This window comes from Gracilinanus agilis, chromosome 6 (genome assembly GCF_016433145.1).
Source record: "Gracilinanus agilis isolate LMUSP501 chromosome 6, AgileGrace, whole genome shotgun sequence".
NCBI classification, from domain to species: Eukaryota; Metazoa; Chordata; class Mammalia; order Didelphimorphia; family Didelphidae; genus Gracilinanus; species Gracilinanus agilis.
Genome location: NC_058135.1, coordinates 63,819,305 through 63,832,166, shown reverse-complemented (window position 1 = coordinate 63,832,166; position 12,862 = coordinate 63,819,305). Strand labels below are relative to the sequence as shown.

Sequence of the window (12,862 nt, the reverse complement as noted above, 5' to 3'; positions counted from 1 at the left end):
GAGATAAGACAACACACTTCCCTTCCTCCTCAGCAGAGGTGAGAGACTATGGAAAAGGAATATGGAATACATCAGCAACATGGTTTGGTTTTTTTTCAGATTTTCTCAACTTTGCTTTTTTTTTTTTTTAGCTCTTTCATTTTTGTAGGTGCTATAGCCCCTGCTTCCTTAGCAGCTATAATTACTGAAATTTCACTCTCACCCCCAGCCCCCAAAATCTCTTGAACCAAAATCCTCAGTACTGCCAAATAGTCCAACATAAGAAATGGACAGTTTCATCAATGTGGTTAATATTAACAATATTATTATAGACTCTAATATTAAATACAAAAACTTATTATATCTGATGTGTCCATGTAATATAATAATATATACTAATATCTTAATGTTAAATTAAATAATATAAAAATAATAGGAATGTATTTCTGGATGACAGGAGAGAACAGTGATATTAGGAAATAAAGATGATGGAAAAACAAAAGATATTAATAATTTAAAAAAAAATAAAATGCATTTTAACAAAGATTTATGATCTTAGAATGAACTAAATATTTTCCCTACATAGGTTTTGTTCAGAAATGAGATTCAAAAAAAATTAAAAATAAAAAAATAAAGAATAGAGACTCGGGGGTCCAACAAAGTCAATTTAGCTTGGGTTCCTATAGGAACTACACTCAATGACTAAGAAAAAAGGCTCTTCCTTGGCACTATGTGAAAGCCTGGGGACAAAGACACTAGGCTGGCCAGAAAGATTCATCTATCCTTCACAGCTGCACAACATGCTTACTTTAGAAAACTGGGTCAGCTTTATACGGTTCTGAAGTTGCTTTATTAAAAAAGGAGTCTATTTACAACTCCTCAGCAGCAAGTTGTCAAAATCTGTTAAGAGAGCGGATGGAAAACAAAGACCTACTCAGAACTCGGCTTTTTCATTGTTCCGAAATGGAAAATGGCTGTGACTGCAGGTTTCTTGATCACAGAAAGGGCTTTCAACTGCCCCTAGTTTAGCCTCCCCTATTTGAATTTAGTCACCCTCCAAAAAGTACCCTAAACCTAAACACCTCCTTCATGCAAGGATTGAGTTTATCTTACAATTCAATTGAATATATGTGATATATATTTGATATTTTCATATAGCCTCTTATATAATATAGACCATGTAACTTACTTATATATCTGTTTATCTATCACAAAAACATTCCTTTTAGACAGCTCCAGCCCTTTCCTCTGTTTTGATCCTTTCACACGGACAGTCAGAAGGACCACCTTCTTGGCACAGCAGTGCAGGATTGGAAACAGCAAGAAATCATCAAACAAGGAGGATGTGGATGCCTTAGTTCAGTATAAAATGAAACTGATGCTGGCCCCAGACATAGAGAAAGGAGGATTCTGGGTCGGTGGGAAACAATTGAGTCACTACAATCCTGGAGAGTTCAGGGGAAGTTGGGGCTCAGCATCATGCTGGAAATTTAGAGAAATGAAATGAACAGTGGGATCCAAAACAAAAGGGAGATGCCAGAAAGGATGCTAAAAGATGCTTTTTGTCTGCTGCATGTGGGAAAGGAGACTTCAAAAACTGAGACAAGCAGGAAGGACTAGAAGCACACCTGATTGAAGGTTTGGAACTCAAATAAAACAAAAGAGGGAGGCAGAGAAAAGATAAACTATTTTTTTCTTTCAGGTCTTCCTCAATGAATCCATTTTTTCTGACATCTCCCCATTCTTTTCCCAAGTCCATCACATTTCCTTGCCCACATTTGCATTTCTAAAGTAGTTATCAATTCTTTTACTTGGCATCTCTTTTTTATCCTTTTCAAATAGTTTAATTTGACACAAGACTATTATATCATCTAATGTGTGTAAAGCACTATGTCAGGTAATGAGGATCAAAAGAAAAAAACCAAAGCAGTTCCTGCCCTTCAGAGGATGATTATCTAACAGGAGAGAAAGCCCTTTAAGTGCATAAAGAACCATGACAGAAGAGGGAACAGGCATCTAAAAGGAGAGGACGAGCAAACTGCTGAGAGCAATTTGGGGAAGGAGGACTTGCTTGTACCTGCTGCATGGGGAATGAAGAGAAATGGAAAGGAAAATATCCAAGAAAGCTTCAGGAATATAGTAACACTTGAATTGGACCTTGAAGGATGGGTCAAACTTTAAGGAACTTGGTGGAGTCAGTGCACAGCTCCTTGGGACTGGAGTCAAGAAGATCTTAGTTCCAACGCAGCTCCAGACACTTGTTGTGTGATCCTGGGCAAGTTACTTAAGCTCTGTTAACCCCAGTTTCCTCATCTGCAAAATGGGGATAATAATAGCACCTGCTCCATACAGTTATTGTAAGAATCAAAGAGATAATATTGGCATCTCTTTTTTATTCTTTTCAAATAGTTCAATGTGACACAAGATTATTATATCATCTAATATGTGTAAAGCACTATGTCAGGTACTGAGGATCAAAAAAAAACCAAAGTAGTTTAGCCCAAACTGCTTAGCCCAACACTATATGAATGTTAACTAATATTGTTATTGGGAAGTGATTGGGAAGGTAAGGTGTCCATTCTGGGCCTCAGGGATGCCATTCCTAAGCAGAGACATGGAGGCAAGAGTCTCCAACAAAGGATGGAGAGTTTCTCTTTGCATTGGAGCACAAAGGACTTCAGAGGAAGCAGGATGTGATAAAGGCTGGAAAGACTGGAGCCATATTATGAAGAGTCCTAACTGCCCAACTTAGGAGATCATATTTTATTCAGTAGGTAACAAAGTAGAAGGTACTAAAAGGTCTTTTGTTGACAGGATAAGACCTGTGCTTGATTCAGAGCATCTAAGTGATGGTAGGAAAGAGGAGTTGGAGAAGTTTTAGACTAGAGACCAATAAGAGGGCAGGTGAGCAGGGTCTGAGCAAGAATGGCTTTTTTTGGACAATGATGCTGAATTGTTGCTTGGCTTCAGAGTTTCCCCAAATCTTGGCCATGGCTCCAAGAGCTTCCCAACAAACACCCAAATATCTTTGTTTTCTACTCTTTCGTGCCCATAATTTACATCTACTGTTCTCATTTTAGAACAATTCTTCCATTTCTGCTTACTCATGACTTGAGTACTTAGGGAAAGACTGGAAGAGAGCCAAAGTGGCAGCTTCCTGACTCCAAGGCCAGTGACTCTGGCCAATCAATATCAATTATGAACAAAGCTATCAAGGCATTTCTGTAAAGCAGCCAAGTGAAAACTGAAGAAAGCTGAAACCTTCAAAGCTGAGAAGTCAGAGTTCATGACCATGATACTCAGTCCGATCCTTCCAGCTTCAATAATTTTACTGGGGGGAAAGATAATAAAACAGTGCTTGGCACAAAGTAGTAGCTTAATGACTACTTGGTGATGGATTGATATAGCCTGTAACCCTTTCATCCTTTAGTAGGATGATTTAGTAGGATTCATCCTTTAGAGGACTTGGTTTGGGCTAAAACATTCTACAATTGGTAGTCAAACCAGACTAAGTGAGGATGGACTTTGGGTAAAATATTGGATCCAAATTCAAGGCATTTCGAGTTCAGTATAATCTGTCAGAGTTTATACTATGCTAGAATAATCTTCACCTAGAGGGTATTATGGGAGCAGTTGAGGGGTGCAGTGGATAGAGCACTGGACTTGGAATCAGGAAGACTCATCTTCCTGAGTTCAAAACCAAGCTTAGACACTTACTATCTCTAGTTTCCTCATCTGTAAAATGAGATGGAGAAGGAAATGGCAAACCACTCTATGATCTCTGTCAAGAAAACTCCAAGTGGGTTTTGAAGAGTTGGACATGACTAAAAAAATGACTAAACCACAACAAACACCATCTGCCACTATGAGGTATCAGAAAAGAACTTTGATATTTTGGCGAGCTATGGAAGAAGCCTGGCTGAATATTCATTTTATAAAACAAAACAAAAAACATTCCAGAAATTGAACAGTAATACAGATAGGTAATACAGTGGTTAGCCTGCTGATCCTATAGTAAAGAAGCCCTGAGTTCAAATCCTGCCTCAAACATTTACTAGCTAAATAATCCTGGGTAAGTAACTTAACCTCTCTTGTACTCAGTTTCTTTATCTGTAAAATATGACTAATAACAGCATTATTTGTGAGGAACAAGTGAGGCAATGTACCAAGCACTTTGCAAAACTTTAAACCTCTAAAAATGCCAGCTATTATTATTCACACAAAAAAACAATTTTCAATTTATAAAAAAGTCAAAATGCAAAGCAACGATTATTAGGGAGAAGCTGCAAAAACAGGATGTTTGCTTTAATGTTCAAGGTATCAAAGAGACTTTTTTGGTTTTGCATTATTATTTCTAAGCATTCTAACTTTTGAGTCAGAAAACCTGGATTCAAGCATAACCTCTGAAATTTACTACCTGTATGACCTTGGTTAAGTCACTTAAACTCCTTAGGCTTCAATTTCTTTATTCATAAAATGAGGGGGTTGGACTCAGTGGCTGCTGAGGTCACCTCCTGTTCTAGATTCGTGATCCAAAGAATCTTGCTTGACATTTTAAGCCAAAGTCAAAAACTGAACTCAATTCTTGTGTAATGTTACACAAAGGAACCCAAATCCAACAAAGACAAAGAGAGGAAAGGACTAAAAACATAAAAACAGAAGAAAAACACTAGCCAGCCACGAGTCAAATATGCCAGCCTTAAGGTGTGAAGATCACCAAGTATGAAACCTAAAACTGGGTAAATTTTAAAAAATCTATTAAGTACTGCTGCCATGCCTCCTTGTGGCATAGGGGGACTCCTGAGCTACTGAAAGTTATGTCATTTCAATGCACATTTTAGCAGATTCTACTCTGTTGGAAAGTACCAGCATTCAAAGAGGCACATCGCCTGGGAGCTGGCCACTGGTTTATCGATCTTTCTAGACACGGTGATCCAAGACAATCCAGTAAAGAGAAGAGAAAGTGTGATCTGTATTAGGGACTATCATTTGGAATGGAGATTGGACCTATACATTTGTGTTGTTGTTCAGTTTTGTCTGCCTCTTTGTGACCCCATTTGGGTTTTTCTTGGTAAAAATTCTGATGTGGCTGGCTATTTCCCTCTCCAGGTCATTTTACGGATGAGGAAACTGAGGCAAACAGGGTGAAGCGGCTTGGCCAGGGTCATACAGCTAGCAAGTGTCTGAGGCTGGATTTGGGAAAAGACTCTTCTCTCCACTTCAGTTCTTAGATTTTTCTAGCTTTCTTTGAGGTGCTTCCTCACTGCCCTCTGTGTTCCTTCCCTGCCCCTCCCATCTATCCTAGGTAGACTATGAGTTCTGAGAGCAGGAACTGTTTCATTAGTGTCCTTGCACCCCCAGTGTATGTCACGGTGCCTGGAACATAGTTGCCACTTAAATACCTTTTTTACTTAAAATACGCTTATCTTTAAAAAGGGCAGGGTGGGAAAGAAACTCTACAGCTCAGGCTGGTCGGGTAACAGCAAACTGGAAAAACGGTATGAGAAAAAAAAATCAATCCATTTGCAGTCAGGCCAGAGAAAAGAAGATTTCCATAGTAATCAGTTTGGATTTATAAATAGGGACTTCTGCCAGACCAATTCCATTTCCTTCTATGGCAGAATAACAGACTGTAAAAGACAATGAGCAGATGTAATTTCTTTTCAATTTGATTAAACTCAATTGAACAAACATGTAGTAAACACTGTGCTTCTAGCATTGTATGCATCTCTTTTGTGAGGGCAGAAAGATGAAAAGTAATATAATCATGGGGCAGCTAGGTAGCACAATGGATAGAGAGCCAGGCTTGGAGACCAGAGATCCTGGGTTCAAATCCAGCCTCAGAAACTTCCTCACTGCATGATTATTTAGCTGGACAAATCACTTGATCCCCATTGCCTAGCCTTTATTACTCTTCTCTCTTGGAACCAATACTTAGTATTAATTCTAAGGGAGAAGATTAGGGTTTAAAAAATAAAATCAATCAATCGATGCTCCTTTTCTTCCTATTTTCTCTTTCTTGCCACTCAACTGTCTTACAGCTGGTACAAAGACAGAAGGTAAAGGTTTAAAAAATATCTTTTCTGCTTATTTTTCTCTTCCTCTTTCGCCACTCCCTCCCTTGCCACTTACAATTGGTACGAAGACAGAAGGTAAGGGTTTAAAAGAAAGTAAAATACAAGCCCCCCCCCCCACCTCAAGGAGTTAGAAGTTGGGTGAGACTATAACAGGAGAAAAGGAGAGAACTCAGGTGCTCCTTGGAGGTCTGAGTAGAGAGCTCATCTTCACCTGATAGGAAGTGAGGAAGCAAGAGGTGACTTGAGCTGGGAATGGAAGAATTCTAACTTGCAGAGATGAAGAACACACACACACACACATGTGCATATATACATCCCATCTACACACACACACACACACACACACACACACACACATGCCATATATACTGGGTCTATCCCCAGGAGTTTGCAGCAGCAAAGACACTTCACCTTTTTCCCCTCAGTTTCCTCATCTATAAAATAGACAGAAGAACATCTCCCTCCCAGAGTTGTTGTGAAGATCAAATGAGATACTGATTATAAAGTGCTCTACAAACCTTAAAGCACTATATAAATGGCAGTGATTAGTAGTAACTACTATTATTACTGTTATTATGTGCTTCTACGGGAAATGAAAGGACTTTTGTCCATGTAGAACTTATAGGAAAAAAGAGGTCCTGTTTCGTTTAGCTTTGAAAATGGAGCTCACCCAAATGATCTCAAAGTCCTTGAATTGCATGATTCTTCCCTTCAATCCCAAATTTCCTATGTTTGTTTCATGGTGAAAATAGCACATTTCCAGAAAATTTACTGTAAGGAGAAAGGTCCATTTTTCTCAGTCTTAGTTTCCTCGTGCATAATGTGAGAGGGTTGGACTGAATGGCATCAAGGGGGTCTTTTTTTCTAGCTCTGAAGTTCCACAACTCGAGGTCCCCCAAGAATACGTACCTCGCTAAGTTTCCGGTGCAAATTCTGAAACTCACTAAGTCTCCTGGGAACCGTCCAGTTCTTTGTTTCGACTCCTCCGACTTCTTGCAAGCTGACCATGACAAAGTAGCAGGGCATTTGCTCCCCGTTTTCTTCTATGACCTTGAAGAAAACAAAAAATGTGAAATCACATCCTTTTGGATATCTGCTCAAAAAAAATGAAAAGGAATAGTAAAATCACTGACATTAAGTGCATGCATGTGTTACTAGACTTCAGGTGTCAAAACACATGACTTCCAGCCTCATGAAATCCTGCCACCCCTTTTTTTTTGCTAGACTAATAAAATGCTTCCCAGTCCAGAATTGAGAGCTCATTTCCCCAAGTGTTCCATCTGCATGATGGACCAATATGCTCTGTGTTACACATATGATAATATGATAAGGAAAGGAAGAAGGAAGCCTGGAGTGATTTTAGAAATAATGTCTGAAATGACGAGTCAAAATCTATGCTCTAATTCCATCCCTGATGAACTTTCACGTGGATTCATAGCCAAGAAAACTTTGTTCTTACTTTCTTCATGTCTGTTCAGTGAGACTGTCACTAACCATGCTCCCTGCCATGTTGTAAGGGAAAAAAGGCTCTTGTGAACCGAGGGAGAGGGAGAGAATTAGACCTGTGATTTCATTGATAGAGGAGGAAATTCCCCAGATGAGGAAATGTCTTCTACCACTGTAGGTTGGCCCCTTCTCTGTGGGGGTTGTTCAGTTGTTTCTATCGTGTCCGACTCTTTGTAATGCCATTTAAAGTTTTCTTGGCAAAGATATGAGAGTAGTTTGCTATTTCTTATTTCAGGTCATTTTACAGATTGAGAAACTAAGGCAAACAATGTTAAGTGACTTAGACTGGGTCACACACCAAGCGTCTGAGGTCGTATTTGAACTCAAGAAGATGAGTCTTCTTGATTCCAAGTTCAATGCTCTATTTATGGGGACATCTAGTGCCTTCTCTGTAATTAATGCTATTAGAACTGGGGTTCTTAATCTGGGTTCCATGAAATTGCTGGCTTTTTTTTAACACTTTGATAACTATATTTCAATCTGGTTGGTTTCTAATTCTATGCAGTATATTTTATAAATATAGGAATAACATTCTGAGAAAAGTTCTACAGACTTCATCAGACTGCTAAAAAGGGGTTCATGATACAAAAGGCTATATAGTTTAATTTGTTTGAGAGAGAGACAGAGAGAGAGAGAGAGAGAGAGAGAGAGAGAAAGACACTATAGTTACCTATAGTTACCTGCACTATAGTTACCTATAGTGAAGACTTTCTAGTTAAGGGTCACATAGCCAGTATGTGTCAGAGGTGGGACTTGAGCTCAGATCTTCCTGGCCCAAAGGCCATCTCTCTACTCACTGTATTATACATATGAAATATATTTTAATTAAATATAATATGCCGAAGGAGTGGGCTAAGGAAAAATGTTTGGGTATCGTGTAAAAAGTCCTAGATTCGAATACAGAAAATTTAGCCTAGCATGCAGCCAGGCAGTATTCTTTTCTTTTTAACCCCTTCCTTCCATCTTGGAATCAATACTGTGTATTAGTTTTAAGGCAGAAGAGTATTAAGGGCTGGGCAATGGGGATTAAGTAACTTGCCCAGGATAACACAGCTAGGAAGTCTGAGGGCAGATTTGAACCCATGTCTACCCATCTCTAGGTCTGACTCTCTTCCCACTGAGCTGCCCCCCAGGTCTTACTCTTAGCCTCTCTGAGCCTCTGTTTCTTCATCTACATAATGGAGAGAAACAATTCCTGTTAATATTAAACATTTCTATATTGTTTTAAAGATCTAAGAAGATAATGCATATAAAGCACTTGGTAAATCTTAAAAGTCAGATAGTATTTCTACTATTATTTCCCCATCTCTAAAAAGGAGGGAAATTCATCCTATCATTATAGAAGACTGCTATTAGGCTCATGTCTAATTCCTAGTTATTACTTGCCCAAATCCCACTCATGGTGAACTCCTGTCTTAGCAACCCACAATTCCAACATGATTCCTAACCTGGTATGTTCGAGATCTTTCTACTGCAAAATGCAATTTTGGATCCCACAGCCCTCTGAAACTCTACCGAACCTCTTGTGGTAATGGGAGGAGAAGTTAGTTAACCTCCCTGTATCTCAGTTTCCCCAAGGGTTTGGAATAGATGGCTTCTTTGGTTCCTTCCAGACATAGATGTATGAAACTATGAGAACCATCTACAGGTTTACCTTGGCTTTTTAGAAAGTCAAAGAGGAAAATAAAATAATATAAAATATCATGTCATATTATATATTATTATAGATGTTATAGATCATATCTATAGAATATAAATATTATGTTATGNTATGAAACTATGAGAACCATCTACAGGTTTACCTTGGCTTTTTAGAAGGTCAAAGAGGTAAATAAAGTATTTATCATGTCATATTATATATTATTATAGATATTATAGATCATATCTATAGAATATAAATATTATGTTATGTTATATTATATTATGTTGTATTGTATTGTACTGTACTGTACTGTATTGTATTGTATTGTATTATATTCAAACAGAAGAGGCAGGGAGAGGAGTACAGATCCCAAGGAACACATGTGCATTTCAAGGGTAGACTGCTGGAGACCAGGGCTTTTCTTGGTTATTTAACCCAGATGTGAAGCTCTACTGATAAGTTTTCCAGGTCAGGTAAAGGAGGGAGACAGACCACTGGGTGCCATTATCTGGGGCAGGCAGGAATGGAAAGCCCTCTTCGCATCACCTGGTATCACAGCCACCAGAATGTCCAGCCCTGGGATATGTAAGAATGGTGGAGCACAGCCACTCTCAACATCCCTGGAACAAAGCTGTCTCTCTGTGTACTGACTAATAGCTGAACAGATGGGAAGGCGGTTCTGTCAGCAGTAATTGCACAGGGACCTATAAATGTTTTTCCCTCTAAACTGAACAGAGTGTTAATGGAGAAAAAAAAGATACCATGCATTCCCCAGTCTGTTTTCACTGTTTCCCAGAGAAAAATAATAGATTTAAAACATGTGTTCTCTCTCTCTCTCTCTCTCTCTCTCTCTCTCTCTCTCTCTCTCTCTCTTTCTCTCANCTCTCTCTCTCTCTCTCTCTCTCTCTCTCTCTCTCTCTCTCTCTCTCACTTTCTCTCATCCTTCCTCTCTTTCTCTTTCTCTCTGTCTCTCATCCTCTCTCTGTCTGTCTGTCTCTCTGTCTGTCTGTCTGTCTCTGTCTCTGTCTCTGTCTCTGTCTCTGTCTCTCTCTCTCTCTCTCTCTCTCTCTGTGTCTCTCTCTCAAACAAATTAAATTTCAGGTCTTGGATTAGTGACTACAGATCTAAAGAATTTGTCTCATTTCACCACAAGGTAGAATGGTGGTTTTTTTATGTTTTTATATTTTTATGTTTCTTCCCCTGAAATGCTAACAGATTATATGCAGCCAAGAGGCCTGCCTCCTTCTACCTCTCTATTCTACAGTTCCTTCTCTTTCCCCCCCACGGCTCTGAGTGACTCATTCCATCACATTGCAGTCTTTAATGAGAACAGAAAAACAAATCGACGTTTTCAAGGGCATTAATGGGTAGGCTGCTGGCAATACTGGTGATTGATTCCAACGAGTTGCCCTCTCTTGTGGGGTGAAGGCCAGATCGGTGCCTGGTAGCTGCTCCAATTCCTAAACTGGGGTTTATATGAGAAGAAGAATAAAAAGAATAGATAGAAAATGGAAGGATAGTGAACTTGAGTCTTTACATGTTTCTCAATCCCTAATAATCCTCCAGAATAACAAAGATGGTTTTAAAAAAATAAAAGCCGTCCTTCAAATAAAAATTTTAAACCCAGGGGATAGCAAAAGTAGCCCCAACCCCACCTACCTCTCCACTGTTGATGGAGGCCTTCCACATGCCAAGATTCTCGCACCACCAATCCGTCCTCGCTATGTGTAGTTGAAGGTCATTGCATTCTTTTTCCATAAGAATAATTTCCTCCTTCAACTTGGAAACAATCTGTCACAGGGAAGACAGCCTAGTGTTTAGCATATATTTTTGGTGGCCCTTCCTTTAGATGACCTCAATCTACTTGAAGGTAATATGGGCAGGGTCATCATGCTCCAAAGCATCATGGTGGTGCCATTCCTAACCAATAGCAAGACATCTGCCATTCCTAACCAATAGCAAGACATTCCTTCTCTATACTCCTCAAACAAGGAGGCAGCATGGCACGATGGAAAATGTACTGGCTAAGAAGTGAGAAGATCTGAGTTCAACTCCCACCTCTCACCCTTGACTCTTAGAACAACAAAGTGGAATGAGGGAAAGAGTCTTAGAATTGGAGTCACAAAGACAGGAGATCAAAGCCTGCCCCAGACATTTATTAATTGTGTAGTCTTAGGCAAGACACTGAAGGAAGGAAACGTTGCATTTATTAACTTCCTACTGTAAGCCAGTATCTATGCTAAGAGCTTTACAAATATTACCTCATTTGATTTTCACCATAACCCTGGCAGGTAGGCACTCTTATTAATCTCAATTTCCAGATAAGGAAACTGAGGCAAACTATGATGTGCCCAGGGTCACATCTGAGATTAGGCTTAAACCCTCTTCCTGACCCATCCCCAGGTGATTCACTGGGTCACTTTGATGCCTCTCAGGATCAGTTTCCTTAACTGTAAAAAAAAAATAATAATGGGACCTACTTCAGAGGGCTATTGTGAAGGTTAAATGAAATAAAAAATGTGAAGCAAATAGAAAACCTTAATGTGCTATATAATGCTAGCTATTATTATTATTTATTTGGAAAATTGAAAAATTGGAAAAGGGAAAGGAATAAACATTTGCATAGTACCTACTATGTACAAGGCACTGTGTTGTGTTTTTAATATATTTAATTATATCTATATGTAAGATATATTTTAATATATGTAATAACAATGATCTTCACAAAAACTCAATGATGTAGGTGCTATTATTTCCATTTTACAGTTGAGAAAACTGAGGTAAACAGAAAGTAAGTGACTCACCCAGGGTCACACAGCTAATAAATATTTGGAGTCAGATTTGAATTTGGGAAGATGAATGGATGAATCTTTCTGACTCTATGCACTATGGCAACATCTATCTGCCTCTAGGCATTGTCTTCACAATAGGCCTATAAGAAAGATAGTGCAAGTATTGCTTTCCCCATTTTTCAGATGAGGAAATAGGGTCAGAGAGCACTGGGCTTGGAATGAGAAGACCTGGTTTCAAACTTTCCCCTTAGTTACCAGCGTGACGGTCCTAGGCAAGCCTGGTAACTTTGCTACGCCTAGTTTCCTCATCAATAAAATGAGGGGGTTGGTCTGAAGAGTCTTGAAATTCCCTTCTAGCTTTAAATGAATGATCCTAGAGTCTTACAACCTGACAACAATCACCCAAGGAGTAAATATCAGTGTGACATTGGAACCCACAGTCTTTGGACACCAAGACTACTTTCCCTTCTGCTACTTCATACATTCTGTAGCTTAAATATCTAAATTTCTTTTTTTCCCCCATTCATGTCCAACTTTTCGTGACTCCATTTGAGGTTTTGGGGGAAAGGACACTGGAATGGTTTGATCTTTCCTTCTCCACCTCATTCTACCAATGAAGAAATTGTGGCAAATGGTGAAGTGGCTTTCCTAGAGTCACACAGTTAGTAAGTGTCTGAGGCTGGATTTGAACTCAGGAAGACCTGACTCCAGGCCTGACACTATCCACTGTATCACGTCGCTGCCCTATGAACTTCTTTAGATATAACTATTGGTTAATCCTTTAAAAAGAAAGAAAGAAAGAAAGAAAGAAAGAAAGAAAGAAAGAAAGAAAGAAAGAAAGAAAGAAAGAAAGAAAGAAAGAAAGA

The 12,862-nt window shown here is 39.0% G+C and overlaps 1 protein-coding gene across 1 annotated transcript in view; it reads right to left on the bottom strand.

The window, feature by feature from the left end:
- Positions 1-12,862, bottom strand: part of SNX25 (sorting nexin 25) — a 240,541-nt gene that overhangs the window by 31,531 nt on the left and 196,148 nt on the right. The window contains exons 11-12 of the mRNA XM_044681650.1: positions 10,864-10,995; positions 6,966-7,106 (exon numbers count right to left, since the gene is read on the bottom strand). Coding sequence (XP_044537585.1) covers positions 6,966-7,106; positions 10,864-10,995 — 273 coding nt within the window. The remainder of the gene's footprint in view (positions 1-6,965; positions 7,107-10,863; positions 10,996-12,862) is intronic.